Below are 26,988 nucleotides of genomic sequence, written 5' to 3'. Positions count from 1 at the left end.
GACCAGCGAAGCTTCCTCACCATTGTTCTTCCATTTTGCTCCTTCTTTTGTGGTTTCAGACTCATCTTGAGGTTCAATAACGAAATGATTCATAGAATATGGCTGTTCCTAGCATCTATGCTAACTGAGTCTACAGCTCTTGGCAGATGATGTTGCTCTTATTTAAAATATCTTGGTAGAGGGTGCTGGAAACACTTCTCCCCACTTTACCCTACACTGTATAATTCTAAACAATGATAACTGGGAAAATAACGTGCTCCACTGAAACCTAACATCTTATCCAAATAGCAATTTAATTGCAGTACTTGCCACTTATCACTAGGAGATTGAGCAAATAAAGCAATTGCTCAATCGACATGCAACAAATATCTCCTCCCAAATACTAGTTTTTCAAAAAACGTTACCCAAATTTCTGTGATAAAATTCTGAAAATGTACTGGTCATTCAGTGTAGCAACTACAATGAATGCGTGCACACAGACCATTAATGAAAACAAAGCTCGTGACATAAATAAATAGTAAATAAAATGTACGCATTAGACGACAGACACCTGTTAAGTGCTGAAGTCTCATTTAACTCTACAAGGGTTTTCTCAAGGTCAACAATTTTAACACTTGAAACGAGGAGCAATTGCTGAGGAAAAATAAAAGGGAAAAACGGTACATCATTTGTTTTTACATACATTTTTTGTTAAAATGGGCTCATCTTACACTTAAAAATATGGAAGGCGCTGTATTGCCACTTTTCGGTTAGCTTTTCATGAGCTCTTTCTGAGCTGCATTACCCTAAAAAAACAATGGTGCATATTCAATATAACATAGCATGTGTAGTTTTTGGGGAGCTTCTTAAATGGCCCTGAAGCCCTCAATGTGATTTACTAATCAATTTATGAATATCCTTCCTCTATGTTTGGAAACAATACATTACCCAACACATTGGAAATCAATTACTCAGTGACTCACAGGATGCCACTTCCCCAGTTATCTTCATACATGTGCAGTACACCAATTCTATTTTTAGGGCAATAAAATACCTTTTTTAAAGTACTGCTAATAATAGCTTACTTCAATACTATAGAACATGTGAAACAAAAATATTAAATTAAAAACGAATCTCACCCTTTTTTCTATTAAATAAGATTATGATATGTGTCTTACTTGGAAGAGAGGTATGATAGCCGCTCCCGCCGAAACACAAGTTCAATCAGGCCAAAGACTCCACAACTGCAGGTGAATTTAAATCTTGGTGACCCGAAATAATAGTAGGACTATGCTTGTCAAAAGGCTTGCACCGCCTTTTAACATTTTGTCACATGACCAAGCACAATGGCACTATAACTTGCAAAGGATCAATCGTGTTTGTTAAATTACATTCTTCTATGTTTACTTTTTTTTTTTAATTAAGTCTCTTGGTGTAAAGGTAGTATTCACATCATTAACGGTCTAACAATAATCCTGTAAAATTCTGGGAAACATATAAATGAACTACTTGAATACATTTGTACATGATCTCGAAAGTATTAAGACACACGAATTTTAGAGAAATTGTATCATGGCTAGAAATGGTAAATTGAATATTGCACTGTACAAGATGAGATTGCGACCAAATTGCCAAATATTAAATGTTGATTTGTAGGAGCAACCTCTAAAATGAAGGGAGAAGTATGTTAATGGATTTTGTCATTATTTACTTGTGGGTGTGAGAATTGTAGTATTAGTGAAATGATTATAGGGATTTTAAAATAAAAAAAATGAAAAATATATTTTAAAAAGATACATAAAATTTGATGTACTCAGCAAACTACAAAGGAGCGGTACTTTAAAAAATCTGTTAGTGAACGACAAGTTTATCATTTTATATATAAGTGTGGAAATTATAGCATGGAAATTTGGGTAACGTTTTAATTGAGTATACTGTTCAATAATGGAAATCATGAAATGTGTTTAGATAAATGGTACATTTAATTGTATATGATATATGTGAAAAGTTTGAATTGAATTAGAACACATTACATAAATAAAAAATGAAAAACAATATACATCATGATACGATGTATGATATTTCATTTGTATCGCGCTCATACACAGCTGTTTCAGAGCACGACGATGCAAGGGAGGTGAAACAAGGGAGGACAAAACAACGATCTTACTAGGCCCAGTGACATTGAGAACATGCAAGTGCAGGGGAGAGGGAAGGGGGAAAGTGTGAGGGGTAGCGGGGGAGTGGCACGTGCTGAACATGTAATGGAACAACGCCTGGTAGTGCGGCCAGCAGGTGGTAAGTGCGAGAATAAGGTGTAGACAACTGGTGTCTGATAAGTGCTGGAAGGGGACTGCAGGGTTGCAGATACAGACACAAGTGCGGGGGTTGCCAGGTGGCAGTGCAGGTGTGTGGCTGGGAGGGCAGGGATCTGGGCCCGAAATCAGAGGGTAACCAGGCACCCGATGCCAAAGCAGACAGATTAGCAGGGGAGAGGAAGAGCGAAGGCAGAAGCAAAGAGAAAGGTCTTGAGGTGCTTCCAGAACCAAAGATGGTTCTCCTCGAGTTTTAGAGTAGCAGGGAGGCTGTTCCAGAGGGAGGCCCCAGCCGAGGAAAGGGATCTACCCCCAACTCGTTGCATGGAGAAGCGACTGACCCTGAGGGAGTTGGAGGTGAAGGAGCGAAGAGCTTGAGTAGGAATGTATTTACAGAGGGAGAGTTGAAGGTATTGTGGACCCAGGCCTCAGAAAGCCTTGTGGACATTGCATAGGGTCTTGAATTTAATCCTTGCAGCCACTGGGAGCCAATGGAGAGATTTCAGGGCTGAAGAGATACCATAGAAGGGCTTGAGGCCAAGGACAAGTCTTGCAGTCCTGTTCTGGATGGACTGTAGAGGACCGAGAGTGGTTTCGGGCAGATTTAGAAAGAGGCTATTGCAATAGTCCAGCCTAGAGAGCACCAGAGCTCTGGAGACAGTGAGCGTCTGTGGCAAGGAGAGGAAAGGAAGACTACCTCTGAGGAGGTGTAGTTGGGAGGCCCATTATGGCTGAACAATCTCAGTACATCTTGTTAGCGCTATACTAACTTGACACAATTAAGTCCATGTATTTTGCTTGTATTACTTGACTTATCAGCGAACTTTGATTTACTAGACTTCAATATTCTTTTGGCTGCATTGGAGAAAGAGGGCAAGTGCTGAGCCAAAGCCGTCAAGTGGGTTCATTCTTTATTGACGGACAGGGTTTCCGCTACCCATTGGGGTGTTGTCGCCTCAAAGTATGCTCCTATAAGCTATAGTGTTCTGCAGGGTGCATGTCTGTCACATGCTTTGTTTAATCTGAATATCAAATATCAAACCTCTGTGCAAGATGTTGGAAGATATGAATATCTATTTCACAAACTATGCTGATGATACTCTGTTTGTGTTGAAATTAGAGGCAAACTACGATCAGGATACTGCGAAACGGAATGCTATTTTCAAAACACTACAACAATGGATGACAAAGCATTGGATGTGTCTAAATGACGCAAAAACATAGCTGTTAATATTCGGGTCAACACGCATGAGAGCTAAAGTAGATATTAAATACGCAAACTTTCTGCTAGATGGATGTGATATCAAAACCCAAACAAAGGTGACAACCTTAGGAACATACCTTGACTGTGCTGTTAGTGCTGAGGCCAAAGTCAATGGGATTGTACATAACACGCTCTATCATTTGAGGCTCTTGAGGAAAATGAGACCTCTGCTCTCTGACATTAGTTGCGAAACATTAGCCACTTCAAGTGGTGCAAAATGATGCCATTCGTATCATAAAACAAGTACCGCGAGGTGAACACATTCTGTGCATCATAAATCCCTTCATTGGCTTCCAATTGGCGCCAGCATTCACTTAAAGATGGCTGTCCTAGTTCACAAAGTAATCTATGATGCAGCACTAGATTATTTGAAAAAGAGGATAACCATCTACCAGCTGAACAAAAAACTGCGGTCTAGCAACATGATGCTGCTAAACTGCCCATGCCCCAAGAGAGGGCGAGAGCAAATGGTAAACCCTTCCCTTATACTGCAGCCACAGTCTGCAATGATCTTCCCCCAGCTCTGCGCCTTGAGAGTAATCTGCTATCATTCCAGAAGGCCCTGAAAACATATTTATTTGAATTAACTCACGATAACCCCATCTCCCTGGCTCAGTAGCAAATTGTGTCTTGTGCTTTATGTTATGTCTTTTGTGTATTTGTTTCACGCCCAGCTGCCTGTTGGGTTTTCGGTGTGTAATAAAACAGAATAAATAAAATAAATAAGTATTGTACTGTTATGAAATAGTGACAAGACTAGACTGCTAAGAAACTCCTAGTTTCACCATTTTAGGGTGGCTTGAGTCCGCCCATATCATATCATGTATTTTTATTTTATTGGTGTCTTATATACATATATGCTTATATGTATATAATGGCAAATAAAAGTATAGGCAGGGCACTAATATACTATAGGTGGAGCCATCTTAATCTTAAACTCTGTGATAAGTAATAAAATGTAATCCATTTTCAATGCTTAATTGATCACATACGTGTGGATAAGGTTTTCTGTAAAAATAGTATTTGGAAGGAGATACTTGTTGCTCTCAAGTGAGATTCTTTTTCCGTCAATGAGTCAGTGATGATCACTAACTGCTACATGTTTATTGCTACTTGGATAAGATATTAGGGTGCGGTGGAGCACGTTCCCTTTCTCATTACTCGATTTGGCCAGTAAGAAAAGGATGCAGAATCTCAGGTTTACTGAGAACCATTTGGACTGATTTGATACTCGCCTACGAGTCACAGGATTGCATACGCTCAAACATTTGGTGGCCTCCCAAACCCAAGGGTTTCAAAATTCCACATTTTTGGGCTTCTCAGTAAGTTTTCAGTATGGTGGCGATTTGCGTCTTGAATCCCAGATGTCATTCACAAATACATTATCTCTGGTGTTGGTAACTGGGGTCTTGATCTCCGAGACAAGCAGCAAGCGTGAGTATATGTGGCCATTTACATATCCCACGGACGCTCTTGTGGGTAACAACATCTCTCTGTTGGACTCAGGGGGGATTTACAGATCTGGTTCCATTAGGGACTTCATTGGAGTACACTGTGCTGTTCACCAATATAATCCCACGAAGACTGCCACCAACCGGTGGCCCTCACTCTGCCTGCTAGAAGACATGCATGGTGAATGGGGTGCCTTTTAGTCACCCTAAACCTGAGAAGCTTAACGTCTGTCAGGGCTAAATTTGGGATGCTCATCCCTGATGTGGCCTTAGATGAGGACGCATCAGGGAAAAGTAGGGTGAACCAGGTTAGGGAATACATTCTCATGCCATCACACCAGAGTTCTGGGATTGGACTGCCAAACCCATAGTCACAAGTGATCAATTAAAACATTGATTGCTCAAGGAAACTGTTTTTAAGTAAACATTCCTAGCAAGCAATATTTTTTGCTTTTCAGTTTTTTAACTCGTTTTGTACAATCTTTATTTTTATCCCAGAATCTTATAGTAGATTTTATGCTTTGGTCCTTCCTGCAGTTAAATGCTACAGGAGGGTATACACTTTCTGCGGCTAAATCCGACAAAAGATATCACACTTTGTACCCTTTCTACACTTGAATTCTACAGTTGATCTCGCACTCTAGGCCATTTGTACCTCCAAGTTTTATGGAAGTTCCAATGCTCAGAACCTGTATACAAAAAATATTTCCTTAGGAGATCCCACACTCTGCACCCGTTCTACATCTCAGTGCTGAAAAAGGTTCACACTCTGGTTCCTGTCTACATCCATATAAATCAAATAGGAGATACCGCACTCAGGACTCGCTTTGAACGCAAATCCTACAACGGACACACGCTATAGGCCTTTACCACAAGTAATCCCAATGGCAATCCCTGTGTATGTCCAAATCCTGTAGGAAATCACACACTTTAGACTCCCTCTAAGCCTGAATCCTACATAAGATATCACACTATATGTCCTTTCTACACTGGAATCCTACAGTAGATGTTACACTTGGGCTTCTTCCTACACCTGAATTCTACAGGGGGTGCCACTTTTTGTGCCTCATCTGGGCACCCTTTAAATTTGAGGCCCACTGGAGATCCCCCAAATCAGACCAATTTGGGTACTTAAATCGCACAGGAGATTCCAGACGGTGTCCCCTCTCTTCACAGGAATCCTATAAGAGATCCCATGCTCTTTGTCCCTTGCAGCTGAGGGCTAATGGAAACTGCATGCTGCGCGGCTCTTATTACTCACAATAGTATCCTAGATGTAGGGATACCCTTTGCGTTTCATGGTTTAAGCCAGATTATTGTGGAACATGTGGTGTCCCTTACTTCATGCACACTAGAAGATGTTTGACATCCAGTCTTCGTCTGTTTCTCTCACTCTGATTTTTCTGGTTAATGAATGTTGTTCTTTTTTCATGCAGATCTCACTCCCAGGCTCAGAGAGCAGCAGCAGTAGTCAATCCGATAGTTCTGTGTCCAGTTCGGAAGAAGAAGACAGCACCATGGTTTTACTGCGCCCCAAATCCCGCAGTCCTAGCCCCGGGCAAAGGAAACAGCGGAGAAGTCGCAGTCCCGTCTTGGCCAAGTTTCAAGATCTAATTCTGATGCCATCTCCCCGTGAGAAGAGCAAGAGCCGGAGTCCTTCTCCCCGGAGATCCAAGAGCCCTAGACAGGAAGTACCTTACCAGAGACAATCACATAGCTCAACGGAGAAGGATCCGGATGAGCCCTCACCATCCAAGACACATGGCAGGAAAACCACATCTTACCACAATGCCCGACATGGTCGCCCGGAAAGCCCAGAAGCATTGCGGCCTATTCCTGTTCCACCTGTGAGGCCTGCTGCGGTGGGGAAGGCTGAGGCCAAGAAGGTAAACTCAGGACAAAAAGACTCTGCACACCAGGGCAGAAAGGGAAGAGAGACTGACGCGATGCAAGGACTGAGAGGTGGGGTCGAGAGCGAGGCTCAGGTGTGGCCAGTCACAGGGATAAACAGAGAGATCCAGGGTGGGCGGGAGCAGGGACCACAGGTCAAGCAATGGGAAGGCAGTGGTACAGAGAGCGGCTCCCAGGCTGCACAGTGTCCAGGGCTGGTAGTGGGGACGGATTCTGGCGCTGCACAGAGCTCTGGGGATGCACTGGAGACGGTCGAGGTCAGGCAGGGAAGGGAGCATCCTGACGACCCGCTTCAGGAAGGAGGAAGAGAGAGAGTGGTGCATGCTAGGGAGGGACTGGGGCAACAAAGTAAGAGCAGCTAAGCACTTCTCCTTCATAGGGTTGTTCCTTTATGGACTGGCTCCGAAATAAACGTGATAATGATGAATTAGACCTGCAGGGCGGCCCATTTTGATTTTCCGCCCAAGTCAGACAGGACCTCAGAAAAAAAAGAAATTGGCAAACAATAACTGTCACCATCTGTGGTCCATGGTCCCTATTGTCACCATTATAATAATTTCAAACATGCTCTCTGCCTCTGAGCGCTTGTTTTCAAGGGTGCTTGCGAAGAATTCAACACACCGCGTCTGCCAGTTGCACTTTTCTGTGCAATCACGGTGCAGGGGGCCGGCTGGTGCACACTCGATTGGGTGGTCCATGGGCAGACATTTCCTTTTTTCTGATGAAACCTGAGCCGTTTATCAGAACACCCAACAGTGTGTGCACACGACTAAAAGCACCTGGCGCTTATTTTTCATTACACGCCGAATTGGCCGCTCGCCTTACGTGGATACCAGTACTGACCAGCAATCGCACACGCATTGACAATCAATTGCACCAGCACTCGCTGCTCAAGTAATGCACGTACATGCCGAGTCTAGAACCTCGTGAGCATTTGCAACACACATTCCCGACTTCATGGACATTAAACCCACCAGTAAAGCTCTAGTCTGGACTGTCTTCCGTTTGCCGTGCACTGTCAGTGTTCCCTTAACCTCACTCACACCACTGGAGCTCTTCACCATAGAATATTTATTTTTTTACAGCATAATTTATTCAAGCGCCATTTGTGAGTAGTCACTTCGCCCGACCCCACGGGGAAGGGCCCCAGGGGGAGCAGGTGGAGGCATGCTAAACCTGACAGCCCGAATATCGGAGGCGTATCCTGAAAATATCGCTGCCTCTGCCCCCCCCCCCCTCCGCCCCGCCGGCCGCACCCCCGCCACCCCGCCACCCGTCCACCCTTCTGAACATTCAGGGTCCCTAGACCTAGCCGCTTGAGCTGATCGAGAGGTTTGACGTCATTGACTTTGGCCCCAGGGCGCTACTGGGCCGAAGTCAATGACGTTCTAGAGAGACGGTTCTATTGAATGCCTCAGCCAATCATTACCCAGGAACCTTTCACGCCAGAAAGTTCGATTTCTCACAGCTTTTGCAGAATCCTTCTACCCCATCGATTCTCCATCCTTGTCGAGTGCTCCCCACTGTGCCTTCATGTGTTCAGGGCTTCCCCTCTTCTACCCGTCCTTGTTCAGTATTCTCCGTGGTCTGTCTTTTTTCTGTCATCCCTTCCGCTGCGTTCTCAGGGTGCCCATGTCCTGCCACTGTTCAGGGTGCCCATGTCCTACCACTGTTCAGGGTGCCCATGTCCTGTTACTGTTCAGGGTGCTCATGTTCTGTCACTTCTCAGGACAACCTTGTCCTGTTGTTGTTCAGGGTGCCCATGTTCTTGGTGCCCATGTTCTGTCACTTCTCAGGACACCCTTGTCCTGCTGCTGTTCAGGGTGCGCATGTTCTGTCACTTCACAGGGCACCCATGTTCTGTTTCTGTTCAGATGCCCATGTTCTGTCACTTCACAGGGCACCCATGTTCTGTTTCCGTTCAGGGTACCCATGTTCTGTCACTTCTCAGTGCACCCATGTTCTGTTTCTGTTCAGGGTGCTCATGTTCTGTCACTTCTCAGGACACCCATGTTCTGTTTCTGTTCAGGGTGCGCATGTTCTGTCACTTCACAGGGCACCCATGTTCTGTTTCTGTTCAGATACCCATGTTCTGTCACTTCACAGGGCACCCATGTTCTGTTTCCGTTCAGGGTACCCATGTTCTGTCACTTCTCAGTGCACCCATGTTCTGTTTCTGTTCAGGGTGCCCAGGTTCTGTCACTTCTCAGGGCACCCATGTTCTGTTTCCGTTCAGGGTGCCCATGTTCTGTCACTTCTCAGTGCACCCATTTTCTGTTCAGGGTGCTCATGTTCTGTCACTTCTCAGGACACCCATGTTCTGGTTCTGTTCAGGGTGTCCAGGTTCTGTCACTTCCCAGGACACGCATGTTCTGTTTCGGTTCAGGGTGCTCATGTTCTGTCACTACTCAGGCTCCCTGTGTTCTGCAACTGCTCAGGGTGCCCTTATTCTATCATTGATCAAGGTACCCGCGTTCTTATCATTGTTCGGGGTGCCCGTGCTCTGTCACTACTGAGGGTGGCGTGTTCTGTCACTGTGCAAAGTGCCTTGCTTCTGTCATTGTTCAGGGGTACCCATGTTCTCTCACTGTTCAGGGTGCCCATGTCTGTCACTCTAAAGGGTGCTCATGTTCTGTCTCCGTTCAGGGTGCCGTGTTCTGTCACTGCTCAGGCGGCCCATGTTCTGCCACTGCTCAGCGTACATGCCATGGTCTGTCATTGTTCAGGGTGCCCCTGTTCTGCCATTGTTCCGGGTGCCCGTGTTCTATCTCTTTTCGGGGTTTCCGTGTTCTGCCACTGCTCAAGGTGCCCGTGATCTGCCATTGTTCAGGGTGCCCGTGCTCTGTCACTTCTGAGCGTGGCGTGTTCTGCCACTGAGGGCTTCATTCTGTCATTGCTTAGGGTGCCCGTTTTCTGATATTTTCCAGGGTGTCCGTGTTCTGCCTTTGTTCATGCTGCCCATGTTCTGTCACTTCTCAGGGTGCCCAGGTTCTGTCTCTGCTCAGGCTGCCCGTGTTCTCTCACTGCTCAGGCTGCCCGTGTTCTGCCACTGCTCAAGGTGCCCGTGTTCTCTCACTGCTCAGGCTGCCCATGTTCTGTCACTTCTCAGGGTGCCCAGGTTCTGTCTCTGCTCAGGCTGCCCCTGTTCTGTTTCTGTTCAAGATGACTTTGTTCTGCCATTGTTCAGTGTTCCCACGCTATTAAACTTGTTCAGGGTGCCCGTGTTCTGTCACTTCTGAGCGTGGCGTGTTCTGCCACTGAGGGTCTTCGTTCTGTCATAGCTTAGGGTGCCCGTTTTCTGATATTTTCCAGGTTGTCCGTGTTCTGCCTTTGTTCAGGCTGCCCCTGTTCTGCCACTGCATGGGCTGCCCCTGTTCTGTTTCTGTTCAGGGTGCCCGTGCTCTGTCACTTCTGAGCGTGGCGTGTTCTGCCACTGAGGGCTTCATTCTGTCATTGCTTAGGGTGCCCGTTTTCTGATATTTTCCAGGGTGTCCGTGTTCTGCCTTTGTTCATGCTGCCCATGTTCTGTCACTTCTCAGGGTGCCCAGGTTCTGTCTCTGCTCAGGCTGCCCGTGTTCTCTCACTGCTCAGGCTGCCCGTGTTCTGCCACTGCTCAAGGTGCCCGTGTTCTCTCACTGCTCAGGCTGCCCATGTTCTGTCACTTCTCAGGGTGCCCAGGTTCTGTCTCTGCTCAGGCTGCCCCTGTTCTGTTTCTGTTCAAGATGCCTTTGTTCTGCCATTGTTCAGTGTTCCCACGCTATTAAACTTGTTCAGGGTGCCCGTGCTCTGTCACTTCTGAGCGTGGCGTGTTCTGCCACTGAGGGCCTTCGTTCTGTCATAGCTTAGGGTGCCCGTTTTCTGATATTTTCCAGGGTGTCCGTGTTCTGCCTTTGTTCAGGCTGCCCCTGTTCTGCCACTGCATGGGCTGCCCCTGTTCTGTTTCTGTTCAAGATGCCTGTGCTCTGTCACTTCTGAGGGTGGCGTGTTCTGCTACTGTTTCGAGGGCCTTCATACTGCTATTGCTTAGGATGGCAGTGTTCTGACATTGTTCAGGGCGTCCATGTTCTGCCTTTGTTCAGATTGTCCATGTTCTGTCACTGCTCAGGCTGCCCATGTTCTCACATTGTCCAGGGTGCCCGTGTGCTGCCACTGCCCACGGTGCTCGTGCACTGCTCAGGTTGCCCATGTTCTGTCACTGCTTAGGCTTCCTTTGTTCTGTCACTATTCAGGGTGCCTGTGTTCTGTCATTGCTTAGGCTGCTAGTGTTCGGCCACTGTTCAGGGTCCCCATATTATGTCATTGTCCAAGTTGCCCACGTTCTTATCATTGTTCAGGGTGTCTTTAGTCTGTCACTATTCAGGGTTCCTGTGTTCTCTCACTGTTTTGGGCCCCCATTTTCTGTGACTTCAGGGTGCCTTTGTTCTGTCATTGGACAGGGTGCCTGTGTTCTGTCATCGTTCATGGCTCACCCAGGGTTGGACTGTGACAAAAATAAGCCCAGCGCCGAAAGGAAAGCAGCCCACGATCTCAGCCTGTTTTCCGAGCAGTCAGATGGCTGCTTCCCCAGTGCCCCCTCTGCCCCCCACCCCTTCCCCTCGGGTGTCCAGTCCCTTCCGACCCACCAGCCCCATTTACCTGATTAGTTTGGCGGCAGCGCCCCCTGCCGCCGCCTCCGCTGCTGCCGCTCCATGTCCGTGCTGCCATGGAAATGGAAGAGGTGCTCAGTATGGAGCCCTGCCTTCCAGATTCTTGACGGCGATCTTAGGTATTTTGTTTGAATTAATGGGATGCCACCAGGAGTCCCGTTCATTCAAACATAATCCATTGCTGTTAGCCCCCCATGTTTCCAGATGTAAAACCTGGGCTGCTAATAGCAATAAGTACCCGTTTGGGGTGGGCTTTACTAGCTGGTAATGGTGCCGTGGCCCAGTGGTAAGGCCCTCAAATCGCTCAGGCCTATAACTTGGGCCCCAGGGCATAACCAGCCAGTAAACTCAAGTGTTTGAGTTTCACCGGGTGGGCTTTTCCAAGGACATGTGTGCATTGTACGGCATATTAGAGCAGTAACACTTGCCAAAGCTACTAGCTGGACAGTGTACCAAGCCATCAAAGTGACCCACATTGCCTGTTGGTCGAGCCCTTCGTGGGTTGCCCTATTGTCATATACTCCATTCGAAGCCTGACTCCACCTGCTCTCCCCGTCTCCTTTTTCAGATTCCCTCCTCTCCCAGTTCAGCTACTTCCTGTCCCCTGTTCGCCCTGCCCTTATTTAGGGCTCCTGTTCTTCGTGTCCTCTCAGAGGGTTCCCTCTCTACTCTCTGTTTTCATTCAGGGCTTGAGGTCAGAGTGTCCCAAGATCCACTCCGCTCCCTCGCTGCAAGGTACAGGTGCAACATGCTTGCATAGTTCTCTCTTCATCTGCTGGGTACCCCGCTAAGGCTTTCCATGTACACGTGATAGGCATGCATGGCACACTTGATGCTCCGGGTACAGCACTTCTGGTAGAAATGTTGCCCCCCAACTTTGAAACCTTTAACCAGTTCCAAAATGAACTCTGCATGGAGGTGGGGAAGCTGGTGTGAGCAGCTCAAGTGGAGTTGGGGGCTGGAGGAAGGGGAAAAGGGGGAGCAGCATCTTCCTCTAGAATATATTTTGAGAACACGTTGGCAAAACAGCGTTTTCAACACATTTCTTCATGTATAATGACAACTAAGTGTCAGGGGATGTCAGAAAGATAGGCACGTGAGGACCACCTGTGCAGGACAGGAGAGGTTGTGTCATCCCTTGAGCATGACGTACAGAGGCAAATAAGTGTCAGGCTTCTGACTTGCGAGACAGCACCGGAATTGATGTGAGCTGGCACCAATCATCTCGCCTTCCAAACACCCCCAGGAAATAACTGGGTGTGTGGGAAAGATAAGCAGGTGAGGACCACCTGTGCAGGACAGTAGATGGCGTGTCTCCTGGAACATGAAGTGCAGGGGCAAATTAGTGTCAGGCTTTTGACTTGCGAGACAGCACAGGAACTGATGTGAGCTGGCACCGATCCTCTCACCTTCCAAACACCCCAGGAGATAACTGGGTATGTGGGAATGATAATCAGGTGGGGACCACCTGTGCAGGACAGTAGATGGCGTGTCTCCTGGAACATGAAGTGCAGGGGCAAATTAGTGTCAGGCTTTTGACTTGCGAGACAGCACAGGAACTGATGTGAGCTGGCACCGATCCTCTCACCTTCCAAACACCCCAGGAGATAACTGGGTATGTGGGAATGATAATCAGGTGGGGACCACCTGTGCAGGACAGTAGATGGCGTGTCTCCTGGAACATGAAGTGCAGAGGCAAATAAGTGTCAGGCTTTTGACTTGCGAGACAAAATAGGAACTGATGTGAGCTGGCACCAATCCATTCTCCTTTCAAACACCCCAGGAGATAACTGGGTGTGTGGGAAAGATAAGAGAAATTGTGTCATCCCTTGAGCATGACGTGTAGAGGTAGGGAGGGCTGAGCCTGCAGCTGAGCAGTGGAACACAAGTGGAGCCTGGGAGAGGTAAGTTAAAATCAGTCACTTGGCTTGCCCAGAGCTCTCCCATCACCCGAGTGCTTAGGCCTCTTGCTGAACCCAGAATTACTAAAGGTTCAGGAGGTGACCGACCATGCTGGTTTATGGGAAGCACTGGTGAGGACAGGCAGGAATTTAATTTGGCTGAAGGCTGCTACAGGGACAGAGCATGGAGACGTAGCACCTGGGGTGGGGTGCAGCCTTTTGCTGGAATCTCTCCAGACTGCCGAGATACCAATGACTAATGACTTTGTGAGGTAAAGGGCGTGGGCAGAGAGACAGCTTGTGTAGTCAGCTACATACACAGGTGGGCTGCGCCTTCTGATGGCAGCTGAACATGAGCAGACGCTTAGAAAGAGGCAAGCCCTGTGTCACTTCCAGAGAGCACCCCGTCCCACAGAGCTAGTGTTCTGCAAGCACACCTGAGCTCGATTCGGACAATAAGTCAGTACACGACTGGTAGAATCTAGAGGCCTTCAAAACCCGGGAAAGCCCAAAGAAAGCCAGCATCTTTATGGGGTTAGTGTGGTTTCTCTCCTCCCAATCACAACGGGCATCAAACGAATGTCTACCATCTTCCAACCCTCAACAGATTGCACAGATTCCCTGCCCCCCATCCCAAGATAAAAAAGAATGCATACTCACAAGTGAAGCATGTGTGATATTTTGATTTGGGGGCTTCTCCCTACCCAGGCTAAGTGAACGGACAACAGCGCAAGCTAGCCGCAACCCACATCAGTGCACTGGCGTAAATCCCAGTTCCCAATGTGGACTCATTCCCCACGGCAAGTCCTCCTCACTCGGACTTTGCAATAAATATCATATGGTTGACACATGAACATAACACACATGAACATAACACAGTCAAATCCTGAGCTGCCATTTCTTCTTCAGTTTCACAATCTCTAACACCTGACATTTCATCCTGGATTGCTGGTATTCATTTCCACACATCCAGGGCACCAATAGACCCTTGGTACTGTGAAGGGCTAACACAATGCAGGCGAGCGGCTCTTCAATAAACACACGGAGCAGACGTGCCATGTAACTATTCTTTATTCTCAACAAATGGCAACTGCCGGAAACACGTACCCACCCCTCCCTAACCCCAATGTCATGTCCTCTCTTTCTTCCGCACGCGTGGGCCTCAACTAGACTCCTCCCACATAAAGATGTGAACTCGCGGACATCTCCCCCCCCTTTTTAGCCTCAGCGTCCTTACCCCATTTCTTCTATGAGACGGAGTGGTTTCATACGGCTCCTCTGCGGACGCGTTGAGCTTCTGGGTGTTGTCCACTCCTGTGCAGGGCATTCTATAGTCCGATCCCCTTTAGACTCCTCTCCATCTCCTTGGTATGGTTCGTCCCGCATTCTTTCTTCTTCACTTTCGCTGTTCCGTTCGACTGCCCCCCTTGAGTTGGGGGCTACGCGTTTGAAGTATGATATGTTTCTCGTTATGGATGAGCAGTCATTTCCTTGTGCCATGATCATCGTGCCCTTCTTGTGGGTCACGATGAGTGGGGTGGGCGCAAAGGTGGCGTCTTCTTTTCTTATCTTCGGTTGTCGAAGCCACACTTCATCACCCAATTGCACTGGGGTCTCTCTAGCTCCTCTCTTGCGGTCTGCGACCTCTTTCATCTTTGCCTTGGCTGTTTCATCATTATTTTTGGCTTCTTGTTCCAGCGCTGTCATTTCCGGTGTCCGGGGATCTTCTGGTAGTCTCGTCTTAACTGTTCTTCTAAACATAATGTCCGCAGGGCATATCCATGTTGTGCTGTGGGGTGTGTGTCGGTATTCTCTCAGCAATTGGTTGATGGCCTGTTCGAACGATTTGTTCTGACTGCTTGCTATCTGAAGAGTTCTTTTGATACTGGCCATGAACCTTTCTACCGTGCCGTTTGCTTGCGGCCATCATGGGGTGATCTTGCGGTGTTGGAAACCCATGTACTTGGCGAAGTTGTGAAATTTGTGACTTGCAAATGTGGGGCCATTATCTGACTTTATGATTTTGGGTATCCCATATGCTGAAAGCATTCGGTCCAGGGCCGGGATGACACTGGCAGTTGCACTGCTCTCTACGATCTGTGCATCTGGGAAACGTGAATGTTCGTCCATGAGAACTACCACGTGGTTGCCATCTCTGAGGGGTCCAAATAAGTCCACTGCAAGTTCTTCCCATACCTGCTTGGGCAGTGGTGACATTTGTAGCGGGTTACGGTTTGGGGGTGGCGCTACTTGTGCGCAAATGTGGCATCCCCCCACAATGTTGTCTACCAGCTTGTCTAGTTGTGGGAACCATATTTTTGTCGTAAGAAGCGCTTGGTGGCTACCACCCCTCTGTGACCCTCGTGAGCCAGGTGCACTGTCCGTTCACGGAGTTCCCTTGGAATCACTACTTTGCACCCTTTGAGTATTATGTGATCCTCAACCACTGTTAGTTCATCTCGCACCAGATCGAGCCATTTGACGTCCTTACGCACCGCCTCGGCTTCGGTCCTCGCTTGTTGTCTCATAAGTGTTTTCTTGTGGGCTTGTAGGCAGTGTCTCACTATCCGGAGGGCGGGGTCTTGTTCAGAGTGCATGTTTAGCTCCGGCCACCCCACCGGCAGGGGCTGCAAGTGATGTATGATGTAGTTTATGTATGCGTCCGCTATGGAGGGTTGTGACTCTGCTGGTCCCGTGGGGTGTCGGGATAGGTAGTCCGCCAGGTTCTCGTCCTTACCCGGACGGTGTACCACCGTGAACTTGTAGTCCTGCAAGCGCAGGCCCCACCTGGCTATCCGCGGGGGCATTCGTGCTCTCGGATCACCGTATATAGTCAGTAATGCCTGATGGTCTGTTACAATTGTGAACTTTTTCCCAAATAGGAATAGATGGAAGTATTCGCAGGCCTTCCTTTTCCGCTTGGGAGTATGCAGCTCTCCTTTTCCGCTTGGGAGTATGCCTGTTCAGTGGTGGTAAGGCTCTGGCTGGCACAGGCCACAATGTAAATGTTGGGCGGGTCCATAAGGTCTTTCTGGGTGAGTATGGCCCAGAGGCCTACCGGGCTGGCATCGACAATTATTTCTGTGTCTCTCTGGGCATCGAAATATGCCATGTCTTCAGCATGTGAGATGGCATCCCTGATGTTCTCGAATGCCTTCTGACACTCCGCGGACCATGTGAAAGATGCATCTTTGCGGGTGAGTAAACGTAGCGGGTTGCTTATGGTGGCATAGTCTTTCAGGTATCTGGAGCAGTAACTGGCTAGTCCTAAGAAGGAACGTAATTCTGATGTGTTTTGTGGGGGTGGGGCTGAGTTTAGAATCGTCACTTTGTCCGGGTCCGGGTGCATCCCTTTTTCTGAATAGATGTGCCCGAAGAATCTCAGCGCTCCTTTCGAGAATTCGCACTTTGTTTTGTTTAGTGTAAGTCCTGCTTCTTCCAGGGCCTGACACACTCTGTGTAATGCTCTGTCGTGTTCGTCCTGGGTTTTGCCGTACACGAACATCAGAGTAGTTCAGACAATTGGGGACGTGCCTGATCACTCTGTGTATCTCCTCTTGAAATATCTCGGCTGCCGACGAGATGCCAAAACTAAGTCATTTATACTGGAATAGTCCGAGGTGGGTCACGAATGTGGTGATGTACCTGCATTCTGGGTCTATTTTTATCTGGTGGTACCGCTTTGTTAAGTCCAGTTTTGAGAAGATTTTCGCCCTGTGTAGGAGGTGGATCATGTCCGTTATACGGGGTGACTGGTGTCTTTCTCTTTCAATTGCTACATTAGCTCTGCGCATGTCGACACATAGACGTATGGATCCATCCGGGGACTCCTTTGGGACGGGGACGATGGGTGACATCCAGGGTGTGGGGCCCGTGACGGGCTCGATGACGTTCATTTTGATGAGTTTGTCCAGCTCCTCCTCCACTTGTCTTTGAATGTTGATCGGTATGCCGCAGTAATGTTGTGCCACCGGGTCGATATTCGGATTGATGTGCAAGTGTACTTTTCTGTTTTTTAGTTTTCCCAGGCCTCTGAACAGCTTGGGGAATGTTGGTTCAATGGCTTCCAGCTTGGTGAAGTACTTGTGGGCCATTAACTGGTATAGTATATGTACTAACCCCATCTCTACTGCGGTGCGGAAACCCAGGATGCACCCGCTGTTGGCTTCCATATTTATGACATATAGGGGAATTTTCGCTGCATGGTCCTTGTGTGTGCACCAGGCCGTGTTCGCGCCCTTGCATGGTAATGGCGTTGTCGCTCCATATGGGTAGATGTCTACTGTGGTCTGCTTGATTTTCGGTGGTGGTGTGAGCGACTCATACGCTCTTTCACTTATAATGTTGATGGTTTCTCCCGTGTCAATCAGGAATTGTAGCAGAGTATTGTTGACCTGTAAGGTGAGGATTGGGCTGTTTTGGGTGGCCGTGTTGTTGTTGAGCGCCCATACCTACCCCTTCTTCCTCTGATCATCCTCTGATGATGGTGTGTCGCTGCTGTTAGGGGAGCGCATCTCGATATACCTGATGAACCGCCTCCTTTGAGAGCATCTGGCCCCTTCATGTGACCACCTGTCTTCGTGAATCGGTGGACCTGTGCGGTCTCTGTCCTCTCTTCTGGGTGTAGCTTGTTCGTACTCCCTCCTTGAGTTAGGTGGGCTTTGTCGAGCTGCTCTTCGTCTGTCCTGGGTGCGTTGTCTGTTTGTGGCTGGGCCCGGTGCATTTTTGCACATAGCTCGATAGTGGTCCATGCCCCCACACGAGGCGCACTGTTGTCCCATGGCAGGCCATTCTCCCGCATGTGGATATTCATAGCCGCATCTGTAGCAGGTGGCTTCTGGGCATTTGCCTCCTTGAGTAAGGGCTGCGTACAGTCTGTTGATGACATTGGAATTGCTCGTGGGTTGTTGAATGGTGACTTTACCTAGGTTGTCTACTTGTGACTCTACAGCCGCTTCCATGCGACCAAGCGCCAGAATCTCATCCAGGGATCTTTGTTTTTGCAGGAGTTGTTTGCGGAAAGGTTGGGATAGACATCCGGCAATAACCTGCAATCTCAGGGCTTCCTCATTTGAGTATCTGTGAAACTCACAGTGTTTCAATTTGATGCGGAGTCGCATGACAAAATTGTTCATAGATTCGCCCTTCTCTTGTCTCGTGGTGTGGAATATGTGGCGTTCGTAGTCGATATAGGTGTGCAGTGCGAAGTATTGGGAAAGTTTGTCATGAAGGTCTCCATATGTTACTGTTTCCAAATTGAGCAATTTGCTCGCAATGTCCCTTACCGCTGGTCCCACTGCCATGAATATTGTGTTTTTAAGCCTTTCATCATCTTTCAATCCTATGGCCCCGGCATAGAACTTAAAGTCTCTCATCCAAGTGGTCCAGCGGGGTCCTAGGTTTGATGTGTCTTATTTCAAAGGAGCTCGGCATATGCATGACTTGTGCTGTGCCCCCTGCCGCCTGTGCCGGTTGACCATAACCTTGAGCATTGTCAGCACTCCCTGACAAGGATGCAGTAGCTTGGGCTGTGTCTGACATGGTAGGCTTGTGTTTGGTACTGTGAATCATTCAGGCCAAATTCCTTATCATGGGTGGGGACCTATTGTGAGGATGGTCCTTGTGCCTCCCTGTCCTGGCGCCTGTGCAGGTTTTTCTGGGGTGTTTGCCTTCCCCCGTTATTTTCCTTACTTGCTTGTGAGGTTGTCTTGTCTCCCTTGCAGGGACCGAGGTACCAGCAGCAGCAGCTGGGCGTTTCAGTGTGTCGGGGGTTTCCTCCACTGTACGCTTGCGGGAGGTTCTCCTCGCGGTAATGGGCCCCCGTGCTGTCGCTTACTTCAGTGTTGCTGTGGGGAAATGGGATGTCCACGTGTCGTGGCCGCGGCGGGTACCCCTTCTGTATTATGCATAAGCTGCCGCGTGTGCTCCACTCGTGACACGCTTGCGGCTCGTGTCTGCGTAGTAGGGCCAGCCCGCGCTGGCCTCTGCTCTAGCTGGGGAGGCACGTCGACACGCTATACTGCCGATGGCAGGCCTCGCTCTCAGGCACGCGTGGGTCAGGCACCCCTTGTCGCCATTGTGAAGGGCTAATGCAATGCAGGCAAGCGGCTCTTCAATAAACACACAGAGACGACATGCCATGTAACTATTCTTTATTCTGAACAACCGGCAACTGCCGGAAACACGTACCTGCCCCTCCTTAACCCCAATGTCATGTCCTCTCTTTCTTCCGCGCGCGTGGGTCTCCACTAGGCCCCTCCCACATAAAGATGTGAACTCGCGGACAGGTACCTTTTGTTGGGCCAGCCATCTCCTTACCAGCTGTTGATGTGGATGCTTGCTCTTGTCTGGGCGGAATTATCCTCCTCTGCGTAGCTCTAACGAGGAGAATCCCGTGTCTTTGGTGTTGGGCATGGAGAGTATTTTTCGAATTTGATTTACGCCCACCTTTTCCTGGCTGCGTGCGGCTGCTTTTTCACAAATACAATGCTTAGTCTTTGGCTTTAGGCAAGAATTTCAGGAAACCAAATCACTCTGCTTCTTCTGTGGCTGCAACCTCAGCCTGAAGGCAAACATATGCACAATAATATGGATGGCACAGAAGACTAGGGGTCTCTCAGGGGTAGTTCCATGACCCTGCAGATCACCCTGCTGTCAGGATTGTGGCAGACTAAATGCCTCTGCGGGCAGGGTGGGCAACCTGTGACCCTTCAGACGTTTTGAGCCTCGACTTCCATGATCCTTCCCCACTGACTATACAGTCAAGGGGCTGGTGGGAGTTGTAGTGCAACACAGGTGGAGGCGAAATCCCTGGCAGATCAGTCCCCTTTCCATAATCCAAACAGGATCTTGAACCCCACTCTTTCCACTCAACACCAGAGACTGTCATTCACAAAGGGTTTACTGACATCTGTGGAGGTGAAGTCGCAGCCAGCCGGGGGAAGTGTCACTGGCACGCATCTGAAGATGGTCATTAGCGTGAAGTCCTCGGGTATATCGGAAAACACTGAAAGTGTGAATCATTGTGACTCTTGCACAAAGTAGTGGGGGGGAAAGATGTTCTAGACAGAGTTTTGAGGATGCCTTCCCTCGTACACACTGGTGTGGGGCTCCTTGCCACAGAATACAGTGCTGTGTTCAGGTAGCTCAGCGTGCTAAGGGCGCCCTCATCCTGTGCTCCTGTCCCAATATGTTCACTAAGTGTAGAAACGTTGTGAGGCTGATTCAATTGAGATGGCTAACCACAACAGCATGTATTTGCCTATAGTGCCAGGAGCACGTCTCCCCTCGACATTGTGAAGGCAGATGGCGAAGCCTAGAAGAAGGGAGAGGGATATGGAGGGGCAGAGGGCCCATGCAGCACACATGTAATCACGATGGCATTCAAACCTTTCATTGCATTGAAAGAAAGGCAGGGGTCTTCTATGATATGATAGGTTATTTATAACGTGCTTAATACCCAGAGGTGTCTAAGTGCACCTGTGCTACTCCGTGCCGTCTTGTTTCCAAGGCAAGCACGTTGCCCCTGAGCTATCCTCCCGAGACAATTTGTTAATTCCTGTTTCAAGGTATTTTGATCATGCCTACATGGCAAGATATGCCAACCCAGGGAGCATCCCCAGGGTTAGTGTACGTCGCCCTGTGGCACATGCGCTGGTAAAAGCTTCTACAGAACCCCCACCTCTGCTCCACCCAGCCCCACATGGCCAGGGACCCGCAGCTGAAGTGCAGAGGCAGCATACAGCAGATGGCTTATGCGCCCTTGAAGCAGATCCAAAAGCGAGACTGTTGCGTGGACTGGTCAGCTTTTTCCACGGTCTGGTTTGTTCTTGAGCCAGTCTTTGGCACGGGTGGCCCTGCCGGCTTCTTACTCTCCTGGAGGTCGCTGGCTGCTCTGCAGTCTCAACGAGCCAACTACTTACGTTCATCTGAGCTTCCAGTTGAACCAGTTGTAGTGTGGCATCCGTTGCCACCCATTTGTGTTCAGTCTTTCAATCCTCCTTTTAGTTTTGCTTTTGAGGCACCATCTCGGAAGATGAGTGAGATACTGTGTTTCAAACGGAACAGGACATTTATTGGCTGACCTCTGGAATCCAAAATACCTTGCCGTGCAAAAGTATTTCAGGGAGGCATCGTGCACTATCGAAAGGAAGCTTTTTATTCATCCGTACCCTCTCCTACTACAGAAATGCCTAGGGTTGCAAGGTTTCCACCTCTCTTGGAGTGTCATGAGGTCTTGCATCTTATCCAACATGCGATTCTATCGAAGCCCCACCCGTTGAATCCCACCCACAAAATCTGCCACCACTGTCCCACCTGGTGAATCCCTTTTAGTCTCTCCCCCAGCCTTCCCTGATTTCCTCACTAATGGGGTTTCACCTAAGCCCCCCCACAACCGCTTCCGTTGTCTGAATGGGGTTTGCATCCCATAACCCCTGCCCCGAGAACCAGGCCACCAAACGCCCTGGCCCCCTCTCCTCCATCCCACATGGTCCCTACACCGATACCCCCCAACCCAACCCACCCCAACTCACATGCCGCCTAACGCCTCTCCCCCCAACCCAACCTCCATGAAATCAAAGTCGTAATTGTGCCATGCTCCACTGCCTGGCTCCATGCAGCGAATACTGGCTTTAGAAAGTGGACAACACATTTGCCGACCCTGTGTTCACTGTGCGGGCCAGTCAGCGGACTTTGGATTTACTGGCCCGTATTCAGAGAAAACAGATTTGATGACTCCGTCTTCACCGAATATGTGTGAATCCAATGTCACTGTAACTGATATGCCTACAATTTCTTGAGGTGATATTGTGTGTCTCTTGGCATCACATGGAGGTGAGAGTCTTGATCAGAGGCGTTGCTAGGTGGGTATAGGCCCAGGTCTTTTGGTTGTAGCCCCGGATAGAATCTCAGGTACTACAACCAAAAGGCTATAGCTAGCCCCGAATCCCAACATTAGCTTTGCCCCTGATCTTTTCCAGACCTAGCAACACCCGTGGTCTTGATTCCCCTTCCGTGCTCCATGCTATCACCCATCACCTGGAGGCCCGAAATGAGCACAGCCACTAATGCATGGATAGCACCTGATTTTAAATGTAGAAGCTGTAACCCTCCACAATATTGCCGCTGTGATTGGGCTTGATGCCCATTTGAGGCATGCAGAGAGAAGAGCCTCCCCAAAAAATGAGAATCACAAGGTTCTGAGGATTCTGGATTTAATTTATGTGGAGGGTATTTTGTGGTACACTCTGCCTTTCATCCCATATGGAGAATCTTCAACATGGGTTTAAAAATGGGATTCCTTCCAAATATTCATAACGGCCATGTAAGACTTCATCCAGCGCCTTTTCTTGTAACATTCGTCTTCAACCAAGAACTTCCATTGGCAGGTCTATGCTCGCTTTTTCTAATGTTAGATTCCATCTATGCGAGTTCTTGCCGTCCCTAGAAACCTGGACATGTTCGTTTCAATCACATATTGCTGGTCCCAAAATTCTGCTGCATCATTTTCCCCTTTCACCTTTTGGGAGCCTTCCTATTTTCCATTCCCTCAAGACTTGTGCTATTGGACCTCGGTGAAGCTCCCAGCGAGCCAATGAAACTGTGGGTTCTCACGGACTATAACCACCCAGAAAGGTTAGTCAGAGTCAGATGCCCTCCCAGGCGCATCATACAACTGCTTAATGTATGTGTCTTCTTAATGTTCCTTGTCTGATACTTATTTGAGGATCTTCCAAAATGGTGGGTCTCGTACAAAGACTAGTACTACGAAGACGAAGAAGTTACCATCATATAACTTGAGATTTGTTCTGGCTCTTTCTACTACACATCACCACACCCGTCCGTCAGCTTCATCCTCTTTTTTCCTCTGGAATCTTGTTCTGATGACTTTTCCAGCATTTCTGGTGTTGAAACTGTAACTATCTAATGGCTTAATCCTATCTTTGGGGAGCAAGAAGCGAGGCAGAATTTCCCAATATTATATGATTGTTTTTTCCTGAGGTTCTGATTGGAGGCGGTGATTCAAATAGCAGTGCTCTGCATAAAGAACTGAGTTTGGGGGTTTAAAAATACCTTCAGGGCTGTGGTCATTGCCTTAGAACAGGGGTCTGCAACCTTTGACTCTTTAGATGTTTTGGACTACAAATCACACGTTTTGGACCACAAATCACACCTCGGCACGCCAGCATAGGTAATGGTGAGGGATCATGGGAGTCGTAGTGCAAAACATCTGGAGAGCCACAGGTTGCAGACCCCTGCCTTAGAGTGTTGGCTGAGACGGATTAATATTTGAACCGGACCAAGCAACTAGTCATTGGTGGAAAACGGGTGAGGAAGGTGGGCCTGGAGGCTCCCTGTGTTGCCTGAGGACGTGGAGGATGTGGCCCCGGAGGATCTCTGTATTAGCTGAAGACATGGGGGAGGTGGGCCCAGAGAATCTTTGGAGTTGACTGAGTACATTGTAGCTGTTGCTCCTAAAACATGATTCTATCTTGGTTGCCATTGCTTGCATGGGTGGGGGTGAAATTCTTAGCAGATCAGTCCCTTTTCCATAATGCAAACAGAGATCTTTGACCCCACTCTTTCCACTCAACACCAGTGACTGTCATTCACAAAGGGTTTACTGACATCTATGGAGGTGAAGTCGCAGCCAGCCGGGGGAAGTGTCTGTGGCACGCATCTGAAGATGGACATTAGCGTGAAGTCCTCAGGTATATCGGAAAACACTGAAAGTGTGAATCATTGTCCTAGTACACAGTGTTGTGGGGCCATTCCACTGCACCATTCAGGTAGCTCAGCGTGCTAAGTGCTGCCTCTTGCGATTTGTTTCCAACCTGCATATCACGTGCTCCTGCCCTGATAGGTTCACTAAATCTAGCAGCATTTAGAGGCTGATTAAACTGAGATGGCTAACCCTAACACCCTGCATTGGTCTATAGTGCCATGAGCCCACTGCCGTAGCAGATAATACTGTATAACAATATTATTCATAATATTACACAGTGCAGTGTGCATCCTTTCCCTAGTACGTAGAGGAGAGGGGCCTGTGACTCTTGCACAAAGTAGTGGGGGGGGGAAAACATGTTCTAGATAGAGTTTTGAGGATGCCTTCCCTTGTACACAGTGGTGTGGGGCTCCTTGCCACAGAATACAGTGCGGTGTGAGTGCTTTCCCTGATACACAGTGATGTTTAAAATGTGGCACTAGCAAATTATGATGTGAATTGTAACTTCTGGTGATACCACCAAAGAGAAATGTGACTGCTGGCATTAGTAGACAATCATGCATACATCTGGCACTGTTGCACCATGGTGTGGGAACCCTCTTAGTAGCAGCACACTCTGCTGTTTGCCTTATAGCACTTAATGGTGATTAAACCTTAGCACAGGCACACACTGGTATTTGACCCCTTATATGAGTACACGCTGGCTGCAGGAGGTTGGCGTAAAAGAGTGCACAGTGGTGTGAGCCTCGTGTTATGTATGCACAATGTTAACAAAATGCTTACACTAGTGCTCCCTTGGCTGCAGGAATGCAGACACTAGTGATTTAGTGTGTGCATTGAACATGCGCCGAAGCCAGGGACTTTCTGTATTCATTTTGCTTCCCGATTTTTATTGGCCGTAAATAATTATCTGGTTCCTCCTGCCTGTGTCATTGTGTTTCTTTCCTAATATCAAGAACTGCTTTCGTTCCTAGGTCTGCGTATTATATCCTAGCCTACCAAGGCTCACTGTATACCCTCCATGAGAACCCCTTGTCATAAACTCTACAGAGCAACAGTTGTTCTGGCCTAAACTCAGGCCACTCTAGGTCCCGCAAGGTGCATACAAATTCGATGGTGCAGAGAAAGCAATCATGATGCAGGTAATATGGCTCACCTAGTAGACTTTTTCAGGTATCTGGAGATATTCTCCCTGGAAATAAAATCGAGGGTGACTCGATATTTTATTTTTAAAGGCACTCGCCAACACTTTCAGCAAATAAGTTGGAGAGGGTATTTAGTGCCTTTAAAACAAATTTGGAGACACCCTGGATGTTTTCGCCGACGATAATATCACATATAACACTTTTCACACACTTTGCTGGCTCAGTGCTTCCAGGGGAAACAGCTCCACCTCACTGATGATGCCCAACAAGGTTGAAACACGTGTATGTGGTTGCTGTTGGTACTCTTGTTCAGAAAGAAATTGCCATAGCATTTCGGTGCTGGACTGGCCATGTGGGCGGGACAAAGACTGATATGCAAATGGCAATTTCCCATCTGTGAAAGGTACAGTGAGCTAAAGTGTGGCTGCAGACTCTTGAGTGGGCACCATCCCAAAGAACAGGTCCTTTAGCCGTGTTCGTTCTTGCAGAAGGGCGCCTTTGGACAATTTTTTTCATCCCGTGGAAAAGCCTGCCACGTGCAGAACGGGTTGTGGAAGATTGCAGAGGCAACATCTCTCTCTCGCACGCACGCATGCACGAACGAACGAACGAACGAACGAACGAACGAACGAACGAACGAACGAACACACAAGAGCAAGGAACTTGCAAGGATTCCCAAAGTTCAAGTGAGGATCTATTTTACTAATGAAGATCCAAAGTGCTGGCACCAAACTCCAGTTATTAATTAATAGGAGGGCAAAACCTTTGGAGGAAATCACCCTACGGTGTATGTCCCGATGGACAGGCCTGCTACATCATAGATGAAGAATGCTGTGTCTATGATGGTGTCAGTGATCCATTGTGGGGCGTTGGCAGGAGACATCCTCACTGCCCTACAGTATCCTTAACGCACGCAGGAAGGGATTTCTGCTTCATGGACAGGTTTGATATAAATACAAAAGGCATTCTGTACTTGAGACAAGCTCACTACACACTGCATCTGGCCACTTGGACATGGCTGCCTCAATGCGGGTAATTGTGAAGTAAGAATCCTGACGCAAGTCGACCCTCAGCAAGTCCTTCACCTCTGCCTGGAGTTGTCAAAGAAGGGGATCTGGCCAGGGATTGGCAAAAACTGAAAATGGGGAATCCAATGACACATTGTTAGATTGGGCAATGGTGCAGCACACGCAATTATGGGGAACAGAAGAGGCAAAAGAGTGGGGTCAGACTAGAGAGTAGGCAAGATCCATTGATGAGGGACATAGCATGGTATTAATGGGATCTGGAAAACGTGTCGGATTGGGGCCCCGTCAAGACTGGTGGCAGAGCAATGATGTAGAGTGGGGAAGGGAAATAATGGGAGTAAGGTAGGGCAATGGCAGGAAATGTGTCGGGGCAATGATGGAAAGCTGGATGATAATTCAGAGTAGGGCTATGATGGAAAGTGAGATGGGGCAAAGATGGAGAGTAAGTAAAGGCAATGGTGGTGCAGAACAATGATGGGGAGTGGGGCAGGGAATTAACTGAGTATGGGGCATCAAACTGATGTGGAGCAGGGATGGGCAATGAATTGCCGCAGGACAATGACACGGGGTAGAGCAAGGCAATTCTGGGACGTGGGCAGGGCAATGTCGGAGAGTTGGAGTG

The 26,988-nt window shown here is 48.3% G+C and overlaps 1 protein-coding gene across 1 annotated transcript in view; it reads left to right on the top strand.

The window, feature by feature from the left end:
• Positions 1–25,116, top strand: part of INPP5J (inositol polyphosphate-5-phosphatase J) — a 225,956-nt gene extending 200,840 nt beyond the window's left edge. Inside the window, exon 13 of the mRNA XM_069619342.1 lies at positions 6,446–25,116. Coding sequence (XP_069475443.1) covers positions 6,446–7,282 — 837 coding nt within the window. The 3' untranslated portion in view covers positions 7,283–25,116. The remainder of the gene's footprint in view (positions 1–6,445) is intronic.
• The last annotated feature ends 1,872 nt before the right edge of the window (positions 25,117–26,988 follow it).

Source organism: Ambystoma mexicanum, chromosome 10 (assembly GCF_040938575.1).
Source record: "Ambystoma mexicanum isolate Mex_15411 chromosome 10, UKY_AmexF1_1, whole genome shotgun sequence".
Lineage (NCBI taxonomy): Eukaryota > Metazoa > Chordata > Amphibia > Caudata > Ambystomatidae > Ambystoma > Ambystoma mexicanum.
Note: the sequence above shows the minus strand (reverse complement) of the source record. Positions and strands in the feature narration are given on the sequence as shown.